Genomic DNA, 23364 nt, shown 5'->3' on the forward strand with positions numbered 1-23364 from the left:
CTTTAAATAATAAACTTAATATTAACACATATAAAAGTCATTCGTGTTGTTGGCTGGAATTTTAATCGCTTAATTATCAACATTTAAACGAGCAGCAGTAACAGAAACTGAAACAGCAGCAACTGAATCAGCTTTTGCTTCAGCAGTTTGCTTTCACAGTATTGTGATGACTTTGTTTGTATAAGTGTAATGATATTTAGCTGTGGCTATTTGATTTGTTGACTAGTTGCTGTAGCCTGCATTTAAGCCTGTTAAAGTTTTAAAGCCTCATTGCGTTAGGTGGTGTAGTTTTTTTTGTGTGTGTGTTTGTATAAATGTTTTGAGGCCTGTCAGTGTATTTCTTTTTTGCCATAAATTCAAGCAACTTCACCGAATCATTTAGTTAGTTTTCTTCATTTAATTTCATGTTCTTCGGTGGCAGACATTTACCCATCGTCTTACATATAATTTAAATACAAATACAGTATATAAAAATACCTACATTTATTTAGATTTTATATATGTAGAAATGATTATTTTAAATGTCTTGGTATAGTAGGTTTATGTAGTTGTTATTAATATCAACTCAGTAGCCATACAGTCGTTTACTTATTTACTCATTGAGCAGGCTTTTTATAAACTCTAAGCTGCCTTGCTTGGGGGAAGTATTATAAGTTGGTGATGATGTTTGTCACGCTCCATATAGCTATGGACCTTAGGTCATACATTAAGGTAATAAGCGAGATAAACCGACTTCTTAACTCGATGAAATAATGTCCGTCCTTCTGTCTGTCTTTCAATAGTACTAGTAGTAAAAAGTTTTATAAGTTAGTGATAATTTATGGATGACCAGGATGACCTAAACACACTTTCTATTTCAATAAAATAGAGTCCCTTCTGCTGTCAGTCTGTTTTTTGGACAACTTTTTTGTGCTCTTCAATTCTCTTTTCACAAGAGCTCAATATCACTCCACTGGCAGTTTGGAGGATTTGCCACATTATTGTTCCTGTACCCCTCAAGACCTTGCTTACCCTAGTGACAGGATAACAAATCAGGCCAAAAATGAGTGAATACATTAAGCAGTCTTATGAATGGAGGCAATCTCTTTTGTAAACATAGCTTGATGTAAATTTCGGTATTTAAAAAGCCCTTTGTAACAAATTATTGGCTTCATTGTCGCAACTGCAAATTGCTTTATATAGACAAAGAACTTTTTGTGAAAATTTTCTGCTTTTGGGTCCTAAACTTTTCTACAATATTCCCTCGAGCATCAGCAACATAAAATAAGTAAGAAAATATGGTCGGTCAAGCCCGACCATATAATACCCTACACTAAGTAAAAGAGCAAAAACATTTTTTTTTTTAAATTTCAATAATTTATATTTTTTAAGATTTTCGGAAGTGGTCCTTATATGGGGGCCATGACCAATTATGGACCGATCACCATGAAATTAGGTAGTGTGATTTATGTCTATATGAAAGTTAGCTATGTTGAATTTTGTGTGTTTACCAACATTTTAAAGCGATTTATGCACGTTAAAGTGATTTTCGGAAGCGGGTCTATGTGGGAGCTATGACTAATTATGGACCTATCGCAACAAAATTTGGTGACATAAATTTTGTATATATAAAACTTATTTGGAGCGGAATTTGTGGAGATACATAAATAAGTTAAACATTTATGACCGATAAAGTCCAATTTCGGTAGGACATTTGTATGGGGGCTAGGTGAAATAATGGACCGATTTCAGCCAGTTTCAGTTTAGTCCTTGGGCCGAAAAAATAATATGTACCAAATTTTATCGAAATATCTTCAAAATTGCGACTTGTACTCTGAGCCCAAGGTTTACATGGACAGCCAGCCGACCAGCCAGCCAGACGGACGGACGGACATCGTTTAATCGGCCCAGAAAGCGATTCTAAGTCGATCGGTATACTTAAAGGTGGGTGTTACAAACATCTGCACAAACGCATTATACCTTCCCCACTATGGTGGTGTAGGGTATAAATATTGACCCGGAAATTGTCCAGAATATACGTTTCGTCATCCATTATGCAGCAGGTATATTTTTTTCTATAAAATTTTACTTAAATTTTCGTGCTCTGCCTTTGGCCTCTAAATTTATAGCAGAGTTCCTATCAGGAACTTTTGGAGCCTTGTATGTTTTTAAAACTGCATTGGCTTTAACTTTTCCTACCAAATAGTCCGAGTACTGAGCAAAGCCAACTGCTTTCCTACTGGATGTGTTGGGAGCTCTTTTGAAAATGCTTTCTATTTATTGGCTTTAGAAACACCATGTGAACCATTCCTTCTACCTGAGCCAGGTTTTCTATCAATGTACAAGTTCTCTCGATACTGGTGGAATCAGTTTGACGTTTGGTTGGGTTTGGCTGAAAATATTAAATAATTATTGTCAATTTAATCAGCTTAACAACAAATGAACAGCATTCAAATTTTTTTGGCTGGCCTGGGCAATTCTTGACTATTGTGTTAAAATCACTACTTCTAAACAGCACAAACAATGGCCAGACTATCACCGTCAATGGCGAGCGTTCTAGTTGGATGATTTCCAACTCCTTTTGGCCAATTGCATGATATGGACACGAAATGCTGTTCCAACAGGACGGTGCTAGGTGCAACATTAGACATTTTTCACGAGTGATTTGAGGGCATGGTCATATCACGTGGAGGTAATGTGAACTGGCCACCAATATCATGCGATTTACCGCGTTAGACTTTTTCTTGTATGATTTTCTTAAGTGGCCGGTCTATGCGAATAAGCAACAAACCACAGCGGACCTCTAAGCGAATACAAATCATGACACATTTCAAAATCAGATTTATGCGCCAGGGTCATGCACGCCACTCAGCGGAGCTCCGGCGGACATTTCCATGATGTTATATTCAATACATAGTAGTGATAAGCCTTTCAAACACATTTTATGTTACTTTACTTTCTTTTATTTTATTTTATTTTATTTTATTTTATTTTATTTTATTTTATTTTATTTTATTTTATTTTATTTTATTTTATTTTATTTTATTTTATTTTATTTTATTTTATTTTATTTTATTTTATTTTATTTTATTTTATTTTATTTAAATTTAAAGATCGAAAGCTCTCTTTATGAAAGACCCTTTGTTAATTTATCTGTTTTAAATAATAATTTGTCTGTTTTTGTCACACAAAAAATTTGTTTTAGCTGTGATAACCAAATTTATTTTCAATCAAATGATTTGGTCTAAATGATCGATATTTTTCTAGTGTGGCTGAAAAATCGTACTTGAGGTGACACAAATTATGTTATTGAAATCGTAGTTTTTCTTTGTTAGCTGATTTTCTCTTTCTAGTATCAAACAAATCTAAGAATATAACCGAAGCATTCGATCACAGCGAATCATTTTGATCTGTGCATAAATAATACTGTAACTTTAAGAAAAAAACTTGTAAAGAAACTCCCGAAATTTCTCGGAAATTTTTAAAAAATCCAGGAAATTCAAAGAAAAATTTTTTCGACTTGGAAACTTAGATCAGACTTGAATTTTGAAGCGTCTGCCCTTTTGTCTGTCTAGCTTACTTGCTCCGATAATTTTTTGTATTCTCATATAAACTTTGCTACACTATAGCTCCCTCTGTTTTTAAATTTTACATCACTACGATCAATATTTTGAAAGTGTAAGTCCTCCTCTATTTATATTTAAGTTCATGAAGCATATTATCGCATTCGTTATCAAAAAAAATTTCGAACGCTTATTAGCTTTATCTTGTTATGATTATAAATTTCTTCACATTTTATTTTATAAAAGAATTCCAAAACTAAAAAAACCTTGCACTCGGAAGAATAAATATTTGCTCGTATACAAAGGCGATAATTAGCACCCAGAGCTAGAGCATGAAACGTTTGGACTTCTGTCTTTCTTTGAAAATTATATCCTTCTGAATAAACTTTCATGATCGCATAGGCACACAGAAGCATCCATCGTTTTAACGAAAATGCAAGCAATATTCTAAAAATCTAAATCCTTCTGCATTGAAATTTCAGTTTTTACTATGGTTTTGTTAAAAAACTTGTTTTATATTTAAATTTAACAACATTGGAACAGTATAGCTCCCTTTTTTTGCAACTCTGCGAGCAATATTCTGAATGACCTCTTAATTCCTTTCTATTTTTATATAAATGCTGATACATATCGTCTATATTTTATAAGATATCTTACCACATATCAGTCTTTAAAACTTAATTTCCCCGAAAGGAGAAGTAGGGCATTAGTATAAAGTTTATTCCGAAATATTAAATTCTTCCTCATTGCCTTCTAAATTTTTTGGATATATTTCGTGAACGAATACATCCAGCATTCGCTGACAAGTGTGTCATCCTCACAAAGGTCAAATTTACCACACTGTATCGCCCTAATCTAATTTGGCATCGGTTCAAACTATTGACTATTCAGTTTTTATACCCTTCACCTTCGTGAGAAGGGTATATATAAGTTTGTCATTCCGTTTGTAATTTCTACATTTTTCATTTCCGACCCTATAAAGTATATATATTCTGGATCTTTATAGATAGCGGAGTCGATTAAGCCATGTCCGTCTGTCTGTTGAAATCAATTTTCTGAAGACTCCAGATATCTTCGGGATCCAAATCTTCAATAGTTCTGTCAGACATGCTATCGAGAAGTTTACTATTTAAAATCAGCAAAATCGGTCCATTAATAACGGAGATATGAGCAAAAAACCGGGACAACCTCGATTTTTGACCTATTTTTGATCTATATATGGATTACTAAATCATTAATATAGACAATATGGATATCTAATGATAGATATTTCAAAGTCCATTACAACGATGTAGATAAGGCTATAGTAAGTTGAACCTACAATGGCTCAAAATCGGGAAAATATTTTTTAACCCGAATTTTTGTTCATCAAAAAATTTTTTTTGTCATACATTTTTTTCCAAAAAAAAAAAAATTTTAAAAAAAATTGGAAAAAACTTTTTTAAAAAAAAATTCAAAAACAATTAAAAAAAAAGTTTTTGAAAAACAATTAAATTTTGTTTACCTACAAATATTTAAAAAAAATAATTTTAAAGTATAATTTGGTGAAGGGTATATAAGATTCGGCACAGCCGAATATAGCTCTCTTACTTGTTTTTCTTAAATCTATCGCAATTTTAAGCTGTAATCCAGCTATTCAACTGTTTTCATAAGACTTTTGGACAACTCATTAAATCTTCAAAAGTTATTCGATAAAAAGGAAGGATTATTTTCTGTCATATTTACCTTAGTTAAAAACTTTAATGGACAAATTAATATTCGACGAACTAATTTAGATTTCAATTCAGTTCTTTTTTCATTCAAGTTTTAATTCAAATCATATGTTGAGCAGAACTTTTTTCATGGTGTATTCATTATTCAAGTATTTTTAATTCCTGATGAAATCATTCAAATATAAATCATGTATTTCCAACTCTCTTACCAGGGCTCAGTGTTTGGTATAGGGAATAGCACATTCGTTTTACACTGACTACAAATTTCTTACGTATTTTGCTTACTTTTCATAGCCAACATTCATTTCTACTAGTGTGTGTGTGTGTTTTATTGCTATTATTTAAACAATTAAAATAATTTATGTTTTAAATAAAGATGATTTTAGTTAGACAAACATTTTTGTGGCAAATAATATAATGCGTGCCATAAAACTTAAAGAAAAAAATTAAGCCACTAAATGCAGTGGAAATTTTTATAGAAATAAACAGGCCTATTAAGAAATTAATTTAAAAGTAGCTGATTATTTGAATATATTACACAAGCCAAGTTTTATGTTAAATAAAATAGATACCACCTTAAAGATCAAAGGAATATTTGAAATCGAAAAACTATTTTTATAGAAAAGCACAGATTTCTTGAAATATTTCAAAACTTAAAGAAAATTGTAACATTATTTTAGATGTCCTAAGAATTAGTAGTCCACAAGCATCTGTAAAAACCACACTATTAACAGTTTTGCTCAAAGACCTTTAAATTTCTACTTTTGTCTTAAAATCTAAATAATTTCTATCTTAATTTTTTGTATAATTTCCTAAGCTACTGTCCTAACGTCATTAATTTCTGTCTTGCTATAAAGCAACCCTCTTTATACACTTTTCAAACTCATTTATTTAACTTCTCATGTAAATCTGTCTCAAAACAAAAATTCTATTATCTTCAAAATCTTTCAATATATTACAGATTTCTCAAAAAAAAAAAAACAAAAAACCTTTACTACAGCAACAATTTTAACACGTTTTAGCACCCTGTGGTGTTTTATTGTTAGTTTATTAATACTAAGACCCACATACGTCAGCATAAATTCAATAAATATTAATATTTTATTAAGCTCTAGTTATTAAAAATAATAATTCAATAATCTTATAAAAATTATTATGCATACATTTTCTGTTATAAAGTTTGAAAGTAAAGCGTTAGAATAAATTTGAAAATTTTGTGTTAAATCATGGTAGGCTATACCTACCAGTAGTTTATGTAGCTGGGTGATGTTAAATGTCTTAAGTGGGCGATTGAGTTGAGAGTTGTGGTAATTGGAAAGGTATATTTATACCCTGCACCACCATAGTGGGGAGGGTATAATGCGTTTGTGCAGATGTTTGTAACGCCCAAAAATATTAGTCTAACACCCACCTTAAAGTATACCGATCGACTTAGAATCACTTTCTTAGTCGATTAAACTATGTCCGTCCGTCCGTCTGGTCGGCTGGCTGGCTGTTCATGTAAACATTAGCGCAGAGTACAGGTCGCAATTTTGAAGATATTTCGATTGAAACTGGCTGAAATCGGTTCATTATTTCACCTAGCCCCCATACAAATGTCCTTCCGAAATTGGACTTTATCGGTCATAAATGTTTAAGTTATAAATGTATTTCCACAAATTGCGCTCCAAATAAGTTTTATATATACAAAATTCATGTCACCAAATTTTGTTACGATCGGTCCATAATTAGTCATAGCTCCCATATAGACCCGCTTCCGAAAATCACTTTAATGTGCATAAATCGCTTAAAAATGTTGATATACTCACAAAATTAAACATAGTAAACTTTCATATAGACATAAATCACACTACCTAATTTCATGGTGATCGGTCCATAATTGGTCATAGCCCCCATATAAGGCCCACTTCCGAAAATCACTCAAAAATACAAATTATTGAAATTTTAAAAGAAAAATGTTTTTATTCTTTTACTTAGTGTAGGGTATTATATGGTCGGGCTTGAGCGACCATACTTTCTTACTTTTTTCAAAGAATTTTTATGAATGTTAAGAAAAATATAAAATGGTTTAAAGATGTAATTTGTATGATTGTTTATATGTGCTCTTAAAATAAATTTAATCACAATTATAACACAAAATCCTAAATTTGTAATCAGATTTTACACTAATTTTTTTTTAGAAAATATAAATTTAATGTGAAATTAGGCAACAATATTGTGTAAAGTTTTTTAAGTTCTCCTTACAAGACTTAATCAACTTTGCAACACTGTTTGTCCCAATAGACTAGATGGTTGTATGCTGGACTAGCAATCTGAGGGTTGCGTGTTCGATTCCCGCCAAAGACTCTGTTTGTATCTGCCGACAAGCAAACACTTCACAGTTTGTGCTTGCTTATAAAATAATAAAAAAAACAATAAAAGTGTCAATATGTCATTAGTTTAACATTTAAGATCTCCGTCATTCCCTGAAATTTTAGTCATCCTCTCACAGGCCAACTTTCATCCATTATCTATAAACTTGGCATGAGTTTAACGTATATTATAAAAGCCTAATTCCTCTTTTATCACTGCTTCACTTCTTAAACATTTGAAACTTAACTTAAAGAGTTACAAATTGTTCTAACAAAATCATGTTTAACGACTAGGCTCATGATTTATCTTCATAGTTTTGTTAATCGTCAAGATTTGGTAATTCCCGGGTCATCAATTGCATTCACAGGCATTAATATGTAGTTAATGAAGATCGTTATTATAATCCAAGTTTTTTGGATTAAATATGCTAGGGATTAAAAGTCAGGTATATTACACAAGAAACAGATTTATTACAGCATGAGTCATTAAGTGATCGTGTAATTTCCCATTTTGGTAGCCATAGACCAAAACTTATTGCCATTTATCTTGGCTGGTTTTAAAGTTTAAGATTTATAATATCAAATCCAATATTAGCCATAGCGTTAATCATTTTTTTTTTGACAAAATTCTATCATCTTTATATCCAAATTTTGATGTTTATTTCCAATATTTATTTCCAATTCAGATATTGAACTATTACTTTTCGAAAAGAGAAGATTTAGTGGTAATAAAATAAATTACCTGCTGCTACTAGAAGATATAAAAGAGTAAATTTTTTAGAGGAGGATCGCAAAATATAAGATACATCGAGAGCTTGACGGACGCTAGTATCAAACCACCGGTAAGGAAAAAAGTCCGAAAATCTTTTTAAAATAAAACAAGTAAGAAAGTATGGTAGGTCAAGCCCGACCATATAATACCCTACACTAAGTAAAAGAGCAAAAAAAAATTTTCTTTTAAAATTTCATTAATTTATATTTTTGAGTGATTTTCGGAAGTGGGCCTTATATGGGGGCTATGACCAATTATGGACCGATCACCATGAAATTAGGTCATGTGATTTATGTCTATATTAAAGTTAACTTTGTTGAATTTTGTGTGTTTACCAACATTTTTAAGCGATTTATGCACGTTAAAGTGATTTTCGGAAGCGGGTCTATATGGGAGCTATGACTAATTATGGACCGATCGTAACAAAATTTGGTGACATGAATTTTGTGTATATAAAACTTATTTGGAGCGCAATTTGTGGAGATACATTAATAAATTAAACATTTATGACCGATAAAGTCCAATTTCGGAAGGGCATTTGTATGGGGGCTAGGTGAAATAATGGACCGATTTCAGCCAGTTTCAATAGGCTTGGTCCTTGGGCCGAAAAAATAATATGTATCAAATTTGATCGAAATATCTTCAAAATTACGACCTGTACTCTGCGCACAAGGTTTACATTCGACAGCCAGCCAGCCGACCAGACGGACGGACGGACATCGCTTAATCGACTCAGAAAGTGACTCATATTTTTGGGCGTTACAAACATCTGCACAAACGCATTATACCCTCCCCACTATGGTGGTGTAGGGTATAATTACACAATAATAGACATCTTATTATGCCACTAAATACGTATGGATAGCTGGAGGCATACATATCACACCGAGTTTTTAGACTGGCGATAGACTTTCAGTTAATTTTCATTAGATTAGCTGTGATAAAATCTATTTTATCAAAATTTAATTTTGCAATTGCATAGAAAAAAATCTGATAAATTAGCTTAACACTATATTTTCTATACATTTTTTATGGGTAACAGAATCTTTTCAATCTAAAGGGCTTTCAGTAAATGCTTCTAAATGAAAACCAACTAAAAAGTGACGAAGGTAATTTTGTCATAATCTGTCGGCCTCAAAATTCAAGAGCTATGCTGCAACTACTAGATCAAAATGCAATAAACTTCACAAAATTGTATTTAATATAATAATTTGAGTTTCTATTTCAATATTTTGCTAAATAAAGTAAAATAACTATTTAACAAAATTGTATTATAAAGAAAATCGTTATCAAAAAAATAGTACTGTATTTAGTGGTCGGTTATTGAAACATTTCGAATATTGCAACGACCCTGATTTCCTTTTGGTTGCTCAAATCGAGTCAGCATTGTATATCCGAATTACTCTTTTAAAGTTTGTTGAATCTTGAAGATGTTTATTTGAACTCATACAAATTATTCTGAAATGAAATATTTTCCATGTTTAGTTACTTAAACAGAAAAAAGCTTGCTTAAATATTATAAAACTTATTAATTTTGAAGGTACTTTTTATTTTAAATAATTTCAGTGTCAAATAATTAAAAAATTTTATTATTTTTTTAAAGATTATTTAGAAATTTTGAAAACTCAAACTTTTTTGATGTAAATATCAGCAACCATTATCAATAAACTTGTCATATTCATATTAGTAGTTAAATTTCTAAGTTTTTGTATATTTCCCAATATGAAAATCCGATTATGGCAATAATTTATCAGAAATATTGCCAATTTTTCATTAAAATTATCTTAAAGCTCTGATTAAAGGAATTATTATCTTTATTTTACTTTATTATAAGTCAACAAATTCTTATTAGTTTCATTTGAAATCATTTGGTTTACAAAATTTCTTTAATTTCTCAAATTTACTTATTTTCAAAGAAATCTAGACATTTTAATTCATATTAAAGCAAAAACAACAAAAATAAACAAAAGACATAAGACATAAGACACGAGCACTAATTATAGGCAACGTGAGAGCGAGAGTGATAGAAACAAAAGACTTTAGACACAAACATTGTTTATTTCTACACTATTGCAAGAAAGAGAGAGATTAAACAGGAGATTTTAATTAATAATTTAAGTTTTTATATAATTTCTATTAAAAAAAAACTAAATTCAGAATTCATAGGGCGACATTTATTAATGAAAATTTTCAGGCTCAAATAAACAAAATATTGTGCCCTACTACTGCAAATTTGTAATGATTTTAGTCCTTGGAAATTGTTTTTTTATTCTAGAAATTATAAAAACGTTAAGAAAAATCATATTATTTTGATGAAAATATCAAAAATTGTTATCAATAATTATGTCAAATAAGTATTTGTAGGTATATTTCTAAGTACTTTGTACATTTATGAGCTTTCTGCACTATTTTTCAATATCAAAATGCCAAGTGTGCCGTTATTTTTCAAAATCGCTTTAAAGTTTTCATTAAAATTATCTAGAAATATTTATTAAAGGTATTTTTTAAATATGTTTAAAAATGTTACTCTTCAACTCAACAGTTTTTATACCCTACACCACCATAGTGGGGAGGGTATTATGCGTTTGTGCAGATGTTTGTAACGCCCAAAAATATTAGTCTAACACCCACCTTAAAGTATACCGATCGACTTAGAATCACTTTCTGAGTCGATTAAACGATGTCCGTCCGTCCGTCCGTCCGTCTGGTTGGCTGGCTGGCTGGCTGGCTGTCCATGTAAACCTTGTGCGCAGAGTACAGGTCGCAATTTTGAAGATATATCGATCAAATTTGGTACATATTACTTTTTCGGCCCAAGGACCAAGCCTATTGAAACTGGCTGAAATCGGTCCATTATTTCACCTAGCCCCCATACAAATGTCCCCTCGAAATTGGACTTTATCGGTCATAAATGTATAATTTATCTATGTATCTACACAAATTTCGCTCCAAATAAGTTTTATATATACAAAATTCATATCACCAAATTTTGTTACGATCGGTCCATAATTAGTCATAGCTCCCATATAGACCCGCTTCCGAAAATCACTTTAACGTGCATAAATCACTTAAAAATGTTGGTATACACACAAAATTCAACATAAATAACTTTCATATAGACATAAATCACACGACCTAATTTTATGGTGATCGGTCCATAATTGATCATAGCTCCCATATAAGGCCCCTTCAAAAAATCACTCAAAAATATAAATTATTGATATTTTAAAAGAAAAATATTTTTACTCATTTACTTGGTGTAGGGTATTATATGGTCGGGCTTGACCGACCATACTTTCTTACTTGTTTTTATTAGTTTTATTTCAAATCATTTTTTTTATAAAAATTCTTTAACTTCTTTAAGCAAATTTACTTTTTCGTTCAATCAAATCTAGACATTTTATTTCATATTAAGAAAATACAACAATAAAATATAAAAGATTTAAGACACGAGCACTAATTAAATGCAAATTGTAAGAGACCGAGAGAGTGAGAGTGATAGAAACTAAAGACTTTAGGCACAAACATTGTTTATTTCTACACTATTTTGAGAAAGAGATAGAATAGGCAGGAGATTTTAATTAAATAATTTCTAGAGAAGAAAATAACAAAAATTAAATTCAGAATTACAAGGATGATATTATTTATCAGTGCCCAATATGCAAAACACCAACCTCTACTTCTGAAAATTTGGAACTACATATTTTAGTCTTGGAAAAGTTAAGAGAAATCAAAATATTTTGATGAAAAATTCAATAAACCTGTCAAATAAGTATTTGTGGGTATATTTTTAAGTATTTTGTATATTAACCAGTCATTTGTGCCGTTATTTTTCAATATTTTTCATTAAAATTCTCTAGAAATCTTGATTTTAGGCATTGACATTGAACGTACATATATTCTCTTAGTTATAAATATTTTTTTAACAAATTACTCTTCAACTAATCACTTTTTCTTATTAGTTTTATTTGAAATCATTTAGATTATACAATTTTCTTTTACTTCTTTAAACAAATTTACTTATTTTCAAATAAATCTGGTCATTTTATTTCATATTAAAGCAAAACCAACAAAAATATACAAAAGACTTAAGACACGAGCACTAATTATAGGCAACTGGAAAGAGACCGAGAGAGTGAGAGAAATCAAAAGACTTTAGACACAAACTTTGTTTAATTCTATATTATTGTGAGAAAGAGAGAGAATAAACAGGAGATTTAATTCAAAATTAATAAATTCTAAATTTTAACTGTAATAATTTATTAAACTGTGATTATAATAAACAAAAGATTTGAGACACGTGCGTTATTTTCATACATTAGTGAAAGATACTAGTTTAAAGCCAATATTTTCACAGTTCTTTGGAAAGCAAAGAGGACTAATTAAAAAATATGTTTTGACTTTAAGTCATAACAAATGATTAAAGATAATTGATGAAGAAGTTGAACAAACTAATATTTATTAGTTTTTATATTTTCCTTCTTGTTTAAAAATTTGTTTAATTTTTTTTTTTATAAGCTGTAAAATTTTAAAAGTTTTTTTTTTTTTTAAGTAAAACACATTTATTTTTCATTTAAATTTTCATAATCATTTATATTTTTTTCAAAATTTGTTTGTGGGTTTTTTTTTGTAAAAATTCTTGTTGTTTTTTTTTCAAATAATCTACAATTCATTGGTATTTTCAATTTCAATAAATATATACAATAAAAAAAATAATAATATGTTAAAAAAAATAATACAATTGTTGCAATCAAAATCATTATATACAATTTTTTTTCTAGCCAAAGGCTGGTCAACATGAGATTTGTTAAAAACTAAAACTTAAATACTAAAAAAGCATGCATTAATAATAATAGAATAAAATCAAAAAAATTTGCTATATACAATATTTTTGACAAATATTTTTTCCCAAAAAGGAAAATATTTTTGTAAGATATAAACAATTAGATTAATAACTAAAAAATGTTTTAAAAAAAATAAATTTTTTTTTAAAGAAAAATATTGAAAAAAAAAAATAAAAATTCAACTAACTACGACTTATAAACTAATATTTGGAATTTCAATAAAATTTGTGGTGTAAAGGCGGCTGGCTGTTTAACCAGCGGCTCTTTACGATATTTACAATTTTAGACATGAAATTTTCTTAATATGTAGGTATGTAACTAAATAATAATAAAAAATAAGATTTGCATTGACTATAAAGGGATGGATGGTTTAAGTTACTTTTCTTACTGTTTAAAACTCTTTTTTTTGTTTGTTTTTTGGTAAAGAAAAGAGCGGTGGTTTTGGTGTTTTGTATGTAAAGCCTATTTGCAGCAGATGATTAAACGCAAACAATACCTCTTTGTGAATGATGATTGCCAAAGGCGGGGTAGTTGGCTTCAGCTAATTTTTGTCTTTTGTTAGCCTCTGAGTCCGAGGAGTTTTCTGAGTTTTCATTGGAGTTCTCCAATTGATAGAATTTGCGGCGCATGTTCTGTTGTCTTTCTTCTTCGGAAGTTTCACTTAACATATCACTGTCACTGCTGTGTACTGAGCTGCGGGAGGTTTTCATGCTCAAATCCATGGGACAGTCTTGATTCATGGGCTCTTCATAGTTTGAGGGTAGAGCAGAGGTTTCATGGCTAATAGAGCACACAGAAACGGGTGAAAGTGATTGCATTTTGGCGGCAAATGAGGGTTCTGGGGTGAGTTGTTGTACAGGCGAGGCTCTAACAGCAATGGGGCTGTGAATTTGATGATGATGAGAGTTGTTGAGCGAAGAAACTGGGGAAATCGAGTGATGGGATAGTAGAGATTTACGTTCTTGTTCATCATCATCGCCAGACACACATAGTTCGGGTGATTGTCTGTTGGAAGCGGGCTGTTGGGTTTGTAAATGTTGTTGCATATGTAAATGTTGCATATCATCATGGGTAAGCGAGTGTACTGAGTGATTGGTGGGTGAGAAGCGTGACTGGGATTCCCCGGAGGCAGCAGAGTCTACCGATTGTCTGTGTTTGTACATTTCCGAGCGATAGGCTGCATCGGCGGCGGCAGCAGCAGCAGCGGGATGATAGCCAGGGAACAATAAATGAGGTGGCATTTGGAAGGCAGAGGGTGGTGAGCCAGCAGCCATGGTGGGCAAAGAATTCATCATGCTGAAGAAGGGTAAAGCAGCGGCTGACATAAAGGGAGCAGCAGACATCTCAGGCAAATAGGAAGGATAACCCAAGTGAGGTGCCCCAGCAGCGGCCAAATGTGAAGATCTTTGTGAGAATTGTTGTTGGGCAGCCACAGCAGCAGCCATATCACCAAAAGCCGAAGCATTATTAGGATTTGCTACCATAGGTGAGCCATTGGCAGCTTTGGAGGCTGCCTCTACGGCTTGTTGCTGTTGTTCTTGCAAAAGGCAGTGAATTTTAAACCAGTTGGAGCGACGGCCATAGCGTGAGCCACCCTTGGACATGCCCACGGTATAGCATTTGCGCAAGCGGCAGGCTTTGCAGGTGGTGCGATTCTTTTTGTCAATCACACATTTGCCATTGTTCTTGCATTCACTAATGGAGGATAGATTGTTGTAGGAGCGGCCAAAAAATGACTAAAAAGAAAAAGAATAAAGGAAAAATAATGTAAGTTAAATTGTTTTTTGTAAAGTTTACAAATTTGAAAATTTAAAATTTTTGGGGAAATTTTATTAAAAATTGTAAATTCTTTAATGAAATTTATAATTGCCAAAAAAAAAATTTAAATTCGAAAAATTTGTTTGAAATTTCGAAATTAAAATTTTCTTATTTTTTTAATTATTTGTTGTAGATATTTACCTTACAACCCTCACAAGTGAAGGCACCAAAATGGAAACCGGCAGCGGGTTCACCACAGACTTTGCACGTTTGATTCATCTAAAATAAAGAAAACAAAGAAATTGTTAGTTAGTTATATTTTAAAATAAAATTTCAATTGAATATTAATTTATTTTATTAAAAAAACACGCACCATTTTAATTTGTATTTTTGTTTAAGATTTTTTCAGAAAAAAAACTCTTTCTTTTTTTTATTTTAAAAAAATAAATCTCTCTCTTAAGCTGGCTTTAGCACTGTTTACTCCTTGACATTTAAAAAGCAAGTGTGGATTTAGTTTTTTAATTCTTTGCTATATACTAACTAGCCAAGCGAAAATTTAGTTGTAGGCTAAATAATTTAGTAAATGTTTTATGGCTTTTAAGGAAAAAACTAAAGCTGTTAGGATTATGCAACCTAAATCTGTAGTTTTTTATGACCCGAGGCAGGCAGGTAGTTGGAAAATGTATTCAAAAAACCTTGACTGTAATAATTACAAGTCATAAAATTATGAAAATTTGAAAAAATCTTGCTAAGAATTTTTGTGCAATTTTTTACAATTCCAAACAAAAATTCCCAGAACTATATCCATATAGTTTTTTCTGGCTTCTTTAGAAAAATTTTTTTGTACAAAAAAATAATGGTGTTTTTTTAAATATTAGCCGTCGGAAGTTGTTGCTTACCTTGAGGTTTTTTGTTAAAATTTAAATCCGTTTAAAAGAAAATATTCCAATTTGTTGAAACTGTTAGGGCAGCTTCTAGTTGTTTGTTGGTTTGTTTGATTTTTTTTATAATGAATTTTTGTTTATTTAAATATTTCACTTGAATTGTTTTTTTTTATATAAAACACTTTTGTTTTTTAGCACTATTGTTGTTGTTTTTTTACTAAATTTTTTTTGATATTTTATTTCTCTTTAGTTTAGTTTTTTTATAAATAATCCGTTAAATTTGTGTTGTTTGGTTTTTTTGATATATAAAGAAAATGCGTTATTTTTTGTTTGTATTGTTTTTTAAATCAAAAAATATTTCTTTAATTTTTTTATTGTTAAAATTCCTAAGAGACTACTATGTTTTCTTACTCATTGCTAGTGATGTACAAAATATCTAAACGTTGTTACATTAGTTTAAATACCAACGAGCACAAGCGCCTTTAACCATAAGCAGAAATGTTAAAATTTCCAAACAGCTAAACTCACTAAAACATTTCAGCTCTTTTTTTATTACCTGCTCTTTTTAAAACACACACAAAAAACAAGCCATCTCCTTCCTATACACTCGTTTTTAACATAACTATCTCTGTCTTACCTACTCTCTAGTTCATTTCTCCCTTATGATCATTGTTGTTTTTTTTTTGTTTTTCTTGCTGTGTGTGCGCTCATAACTCTTGCTGTGTTAACCCCTGCCTTAACTCGCTCTCTCTCTCATTTAGTTTTACGCACACACAAAATTTCCTGCAATGAATGAACCAACTCGAGCACACAACTCTCTTGTGCGCTGTTAAGTTACGGAAGCATGGCTTAAGACTTGTTAAGCTGTGGATCAAGCTGGATCAAGGCGGTGGGATTAACATCACAAATCTCTTACTAAATCTCCAGAAGAGTTATTTTCAGTCTTTGAAAGAAATATTCCCTTAATCCACCATTACACTGATCTGCAATTCATTAACATTTACTTTAGCATTAAAATGTTAAGCTTAACATTATTATGTTAGCATTATTATGTTAACATTGATTTACTCTTAAGATTTTAATTAACATGTAGATTGTTCTCATCTATAAATAACATTTTTGATAACATTTTTATATAAAATTTTGTTTAGTATATAAACGGGTTCATTGCTTATCAATTTTTTGTTTTCATTCTTCTTGCTGTTCATAGAGTAATTTAAGTCAGTAATGTTAACTCCTCCCCTTTTGTTCGTTGTTGTAATTTGTTATAGAAAAATTAAAATGAAATGTATAAAAAAAAACTAGTTACAGTTACTAGTAGTTGTTTTGATTATGTTAATTTTAATATGTAGTTACTTTAGTAATGCCAGCATGTAGACTTTTTTTTAAATCGCATTTTGTATTTTTAGAAAATAGTAATAATAATAATAATTCTGTTTATTGATTTATTGCACAACGAAAAAAAAAATAGCAATATTAAATAGGTATTTCATTTAATGTATTAGAAACTTGTTTGTGGCACCCTATAATTTTTAAGCAATAACAAGGGATTAGGGGGCATATGTAACATATAGAATTTGGGGCAATGATATGAACTCTGCAGTATGAAAAATAGGGATACATTTCCAGAAGATTAAAACACTACAGATATCTTTTTAATAAGATGGACTAATGATTAGAGTTGGGAAGTTTTTGAACGAACTAGTTCAATTGAACGATTAAATTAATTGAACTAAATGAAGTAGTTGAAATCGTTTACTTACTGAATTCAATTTGAACTATGAACTTAAATGATTTATATGTATGCTCTGAACTAAAACAGTGTCATTCTTGTTTTTCCAGTTTCTTCTTAGACGAATTCTGGTCTTAGGGGATACAATTTTTGTCATAATTATACGACAAATGACAAGGAAAATAAAAACCCATTGATCACTTTAGCTTTAAATAGTATCATAACTGTTTTTATAGTTTAAAACAGATAGACATTTTAATATTTTTTTTTTATAAGAAATGTTTAACTAATATTGCCTTTTGTATCAAATAATCACTCCCTTTATATACTTCTATAAATAGTCAGTTCAGAAGTAAAAAGGGGGAATTGAACTAGAAGAGCAACCTAGTTCATTTTTGAACTGTAAACTAAAATTAGCGATCATTTAAGTGACCTATTAAGCACAAGTCTGCTAATGATTATTATATAATAAATTAATTCTATAACATCCCACTTGAAACAGGTCCATATAGATATTGAATGTAGTAATAATTGTGTATCAACTGACAATATACATATTGAACACAATCATATTAAAAGCTATCTAAATCTATTAATTTTAAAAATGCAATTTATATAACCCAGGGTTTTGAGATTTTTTTTTAATATTTTCTCAAACGATCTAAATTTTGACGACCAATTCCATTTAAGTGTATGAAAATGATGCCTACGAATTGTTTAAAGAATCGATATGTTGTCAATTTATTTATCAGCCTGTTTCATTAAAATATGTTTTTTTTTTATTAATCACAAGAATTTGCTTAAAATCGGAAAAAATTATTTTTCGTTATTGTGACAAATTATTGAATGAACTACAAGTTTTATAAAAACTGGAAAAAATTAGCTAAATTAGTAATAAAGCAATTAATCACTTATAGCCATCGAATGAAAGATTTCGTTCAAATTCTAAGCGATTCTTGCATATAAATAGGAAGCTAGGACACCAGGATCTGTTTTCTTTCACTTAAAAACTGGCTGTGAGCTAAACGATTAAATGAAATAAAACCAACTTCAATGAAAGCCCCCACAAACGGACACTCACCATCGAGTATCTTACAAATTCATCAGTCATGTAATTTTCTTTAGCAAATATTTTTAATCTTAATTTGTTCCAGGGCTTTTTTATAAGTCGATATATTATTACCGTCTTCATCTTCATCAGACAAACAGATAATCTGATCGGCAAACAAATTTCTTGGCCATTTGATTCCGTTAGAATAATTTCATCAATATTCCTCATATAAACTTTTTGCTGTAGAAGAGTGACAGGCTTGACTTATCAACGTTGCAAGAGTTGAAAGTGGAACATCATTTTCTAAATCTATTTATTATAAACCCTACTTTGCTGTAAAATTTTTCCTGTCAAACTGCTTCAACCATTCTGTCATAAAATCTCATGTCATACAAGCCTTTTTGTTGGATTTCCAATATACAGTAAGGAGTTTAATAGCATATTATTGTGGATTTGAATTAAAGATGTATATTCACAATAATTTTTTATGAAATGCAAATTTATAATTTTTTTTACTTTTTATCAAAGAAACTTTCCGCTTACGGGAACTTTTTTGTCAAAATTTATTGTACTTTCAAGATCCCGATCGGTCGTGGTAGCGTCAGTTTTTTGGATTGTTATTTATAATGGTTAAAAGTGAAAGAAAACTGTTTGCACAAAAGATATGTCTGCTTATAGGAGCGTTCAGCGTGTAGAACTTTCACTGTATTTGATTTTGTTTTCGCATAGACCCCAATAGAAAATGCATATAAAGGAAAATCAATAACGCATCTTACTTTTATGAAAATCCGATATAACATACATCAACATTTTTAACATTAACTACTGAACGTCTAAAAAGTTCTCGACAAACGACCAAATTATTAATATTCTATTAAAAAATATCGATCTATAAAAAATGATAAGTATCTCCTGATGGGAGAGGAGGTTCATTGTTGGTTTTTCAACCAGAGGAATTGTTTAAAATCCCCAAAATCATATTTAGAAATACAAAAAGGATTTATACTGGTGGATTCCATTCATGTTATGCTTGGCAATCTATATTAAAAAACGATAAGATTTCTTTCAGAAAAACTGCAAAAAATTATAGGTGAGCTCAATCTAAATACTGATATAAATTTCAATGCGAAATAAACTGTTCTCTATTGGAAAATAATATGAGATAAAACGTTTTTTCACTTTAGAGAAACTAGTGCCCCAGAAGATGGCAATCAAATGTAGAGTAACAATTTTACTTTACTCTTATGCGTCTGGAAGAAAGAAAATAAATCCTCCTGTTATTGGAAAGGCAAATAAATCCTAACCCTTTCGTAACAAAGTGTTGGCAAATTATCTTCATTCAAATAAAACGTGGATATTTTTTGAATGATAGAATAATTTTTAGAAGCGAAATCCCCCTCCAAGTGGCTCTCCAGTCAAAACTACAAAAGATTGAAAAATTTGAAGGATAGTCATGCCTTATAATTTCAGAACGCTTAAAAGTTATTTAAAAAAGAAATCTCGATATAACGATTTTTTCAATATGTATAGTTAAAACAAGAATTTAGAAATTTTAATAAACACAATTTATTGTCTCAAAATTTGTTTTTAAGACATTGATAAGATTTTCGGTGAAATATTTAAGTTTAATCTTTTTTAAAAATTGAAATTCATTAGTCTATGTTATACCAACAATTGTTCAATATCGAGCAGTAATCGTTAAAATGCTCCAGATATTCACAATTCCTTTCAGTTTTTGCTCACTAACTAAGAATTATTCCAATAGTCTATGTTTAAATAAGCCGCTCCAATTTCAAACTCTACTAACATTGCTGTAATCAATAGAAAATTTTATTGTTTTTTTGGGTCTAGTTTTTATACCCTACACCACCATAGTGGGGAGGGTATTATGCGTTTGTGCAGATGTTTGTAACGCCCAAAAATATTAGTCTAACGCCCACCTTAAAGTATACCGATCGACTTAGAATCACTTTCTGAGTCGATTAAACGATGTCCGTCCGTCCGTCCGTCTGGTTGGCTGGCTGGCTGTCCATGTGAACCTTGTGCGCAGAGTACAGGTCGCAATTTTGAAGATATTTCGATCAGATCTGGTACATATTACTTTTTCAACCCAAGGACCAAGCCTATTGAAACTGGCTGAAATCGGTCCATTATTTCACCTAGCCCCCATACAAATATCCCCTCGAAATTGGACTTTATCGGTCATAAATGTTTAATTTATCTATGTATCTACACAAAATTCGCTCCAAATAAGTTTTATATATACAAAATTCATGTCACCAAATTTTGTTACGATCGCTCCATAATTAGTCATAGCTCCCATATAGACCCGCTTCCGAAAATCACTTTAACGTGCATAAATCGCTTAAAAATGTTGGTATACTCACAAAATTCAACATAGTAAACTTTCATATAGACACAAATCTCACGACCTAATTTCATGGTGATCGGTCCATAATTGGTCATAGCCCCCATATAAGGCCCACTTCCGAAAATCACTCAAAAATATAAATTATTGAAATTTTAAAAGAAAAATATTTTTACTCATTTACTTGGTGTAGAGTATTATATGGTCGGGCTTGACCGACCATACTTCCTTACTTGTTTTTAATAATTTTCATAAGTTTTGAACTATTATTTCCAATTTTATAGGGACATAACAAAAAGTTATTGAAAAATTGGTTTTCACAGATATTTAAAGACATAATAGAACCACTTAAAAAGTGGATCATATTGGATAATATCTGTGGAGAATCTGTGTAAAAGTAAAAATTGGACAAAAAAAATACATGGTTGATTTTAGATTCCTTTTAATTAAATTAATTTAGAAACTTCGTATATAAACATTCTTAGGGCTTTTTTTTTCAAGATATAGAATCTACGAAAAGTGTAGTATACCAAAATATGTAAACAAAGATATTTTAAAAGGTAGCGATATATTTCATCGATGTTGTGAAAAACATTCCCTCTACTTCCCTACAATTACAGAATATAATGAAAACAACAATTTTATCGTAATCATTTTGATGTAAAACGTTTTACGGTGGCCATGATCAGATTTTAGGAAACCTATCGAAAAACTCATTCCTACTAGATGTTGCTGTTTTACAAGTTTCTAACAGCAGTAAAGTTTTCAGATGATTAGAAACCATTAATAAACTCATTCTAATATTCTATCAAAAGCAAATGTAATTTTTAAAGACAAGCAAAATAGTACTTCTACAAATTTTTAATCATTTATTTCAATAAACAATTATTAAGGGTTTCCTGAATCTGTTTGGGAAAATATAGAAATACATTCTTCTCAAAACATACGGTTTTCAACTATAGTAAGTTTATAGATTATAGTTAATATTTCAGTGCAGTACATAAAATTCAAACTCGTTCTCGTGTGAAAGTACTTATCGGAACAATTAAAAAATCCCATTTGAGTTTTGTTAATTTTATTTTGGCTAAAAGTTGATTTTTCCGAAGAAAATGCAATTTTTCTCACACCTATAGATCGGAAACCAATGTGAATTTTGTTTTTATGTCTCCGGCACAATTGTATCTATAGACTAGGAGAAAAAAGTGTAACGTGCAAATTAATCCGAAAAAACTGCATCTGGTAGATTAAAATTATGAAAATTTTAATTTTTTTATATCTTTTTTCCACCAATTTTGGAACATAGCTGCTAAACTGTGGGAAATTCAGTAAAGGAATCTTAAGGAAAAATATTTTTTATAATATAATTCGTCATCACTGATTGCTTCTAAAAGTAGTGATGGTCTTCAAAATGAACCACTCTTTCTAATCCAATAATTTATTTAAATATGTAGTGAGCTGAAAATTCGACTTAACTTCAATTTAGTTGTTTGAACATGTAATGAATTTTTTTTCTAAAGTATTAAAAGTATATTGTAGCAAAGAAAAATTATTTGTTTACCTTAATTTTAGTCAGCAGTCGCTATTAATAATCTAATTAAATTGTTTTTTATGACGAAAATAATATATAGTTTATTTTAGCTACTTAAAAGCGGGGATTTCTTTTTTCCCTTAGCTTGTAAAGTTAATTTTTGGAATTTTGACATTTAATTTGTTCCCAATTCTTTTCACAATAGGATGTTATGAATAATTGAATATTAATTATTGCATTAATTAGGGAAGTAAAATAACACAAAAATTTAGTAAGAAAATTATCACACCCATAAACTTTTAGCTCAAGCATTTGAATTATAGACTCAAATAAGAGGGTATTTTACAAATGATTAACACAATTTTACAGGAAACTACTTCATATATGCTAAGTTCTAAGCAGTTGCAAACAACACAAACTTTTATTGCTTTTTATACCCATCATCAAACAAATATTGGTGTAAATTAGTATACATATTCCGAGTTCTCATAAGATTCTAAGCCTTTCTAGCTATGTCCGTTCGTCTGTCTGTCTGGCGTCCGTCTTTCCTTCTATATATCTGTTGAAAACACAATAGTGCTCAAACATTTTTCTGAATTTTTTCACAATTACTCTCTCTGTTGATTATATTTGTTTGGTATTGAAAATGGGCAATATCGATCAATGATTTCACCTTGCCACAATACAAATATCCCAATGGATTACTATTTGAGCAGTCTTACTTTTTTGTTTACAATTAGACTGTACACATTTCAAGATAGCTTTTGCTATAGTTAATCTAATTTAATTTTAATTTATTTTTATGCAAAAAATATTTAAAAA

At 30.2% G+C, this 23364-nt stretch overlaps 1 protein-coding gene across 1 annotated transcript; it reads right to left on the reverse strand.

Moving 5' to 3' along the window:
- Positions 1-12938: 12938 nt before the first annotated feature.
- Positions 12939-16087, reverse strand: kni (knirps). The gene is made up of 3 exons (XM_065505360.1): positions 15879-16087; positions 15181-15258; positions 12939-14957 (listed from the first exon to the last, which is right to left on the reverse strand). Exons 2-3 carry the CDS (start codon positions 15256-15258, stop codon positions 13701-13703), a joined length of 1335 nt encoding a protein of 444 aa, XP_065361432.1. The 5' UTR covers positions 15879-16087; the 3' UTR covers positions 12939-13700.
- Between the last annotated feature and the right edge of the window lie 7277 nt (positions 16088-23364).

Source organism: Calliphora vicina, chromosome 3 (genome assembly GCF_958450345.1).
Source record: "Calliphora vicina chromosome 3, idCalVici1.1, whole genome shotgun sequence".
In the NCBI taxonomy this organism is placed as follows: Eukaryota; Metazoa; Arthropoda; class Insecta; order Diptera; family Calliphoridae; genus Calliphora; species Calliphora vicina.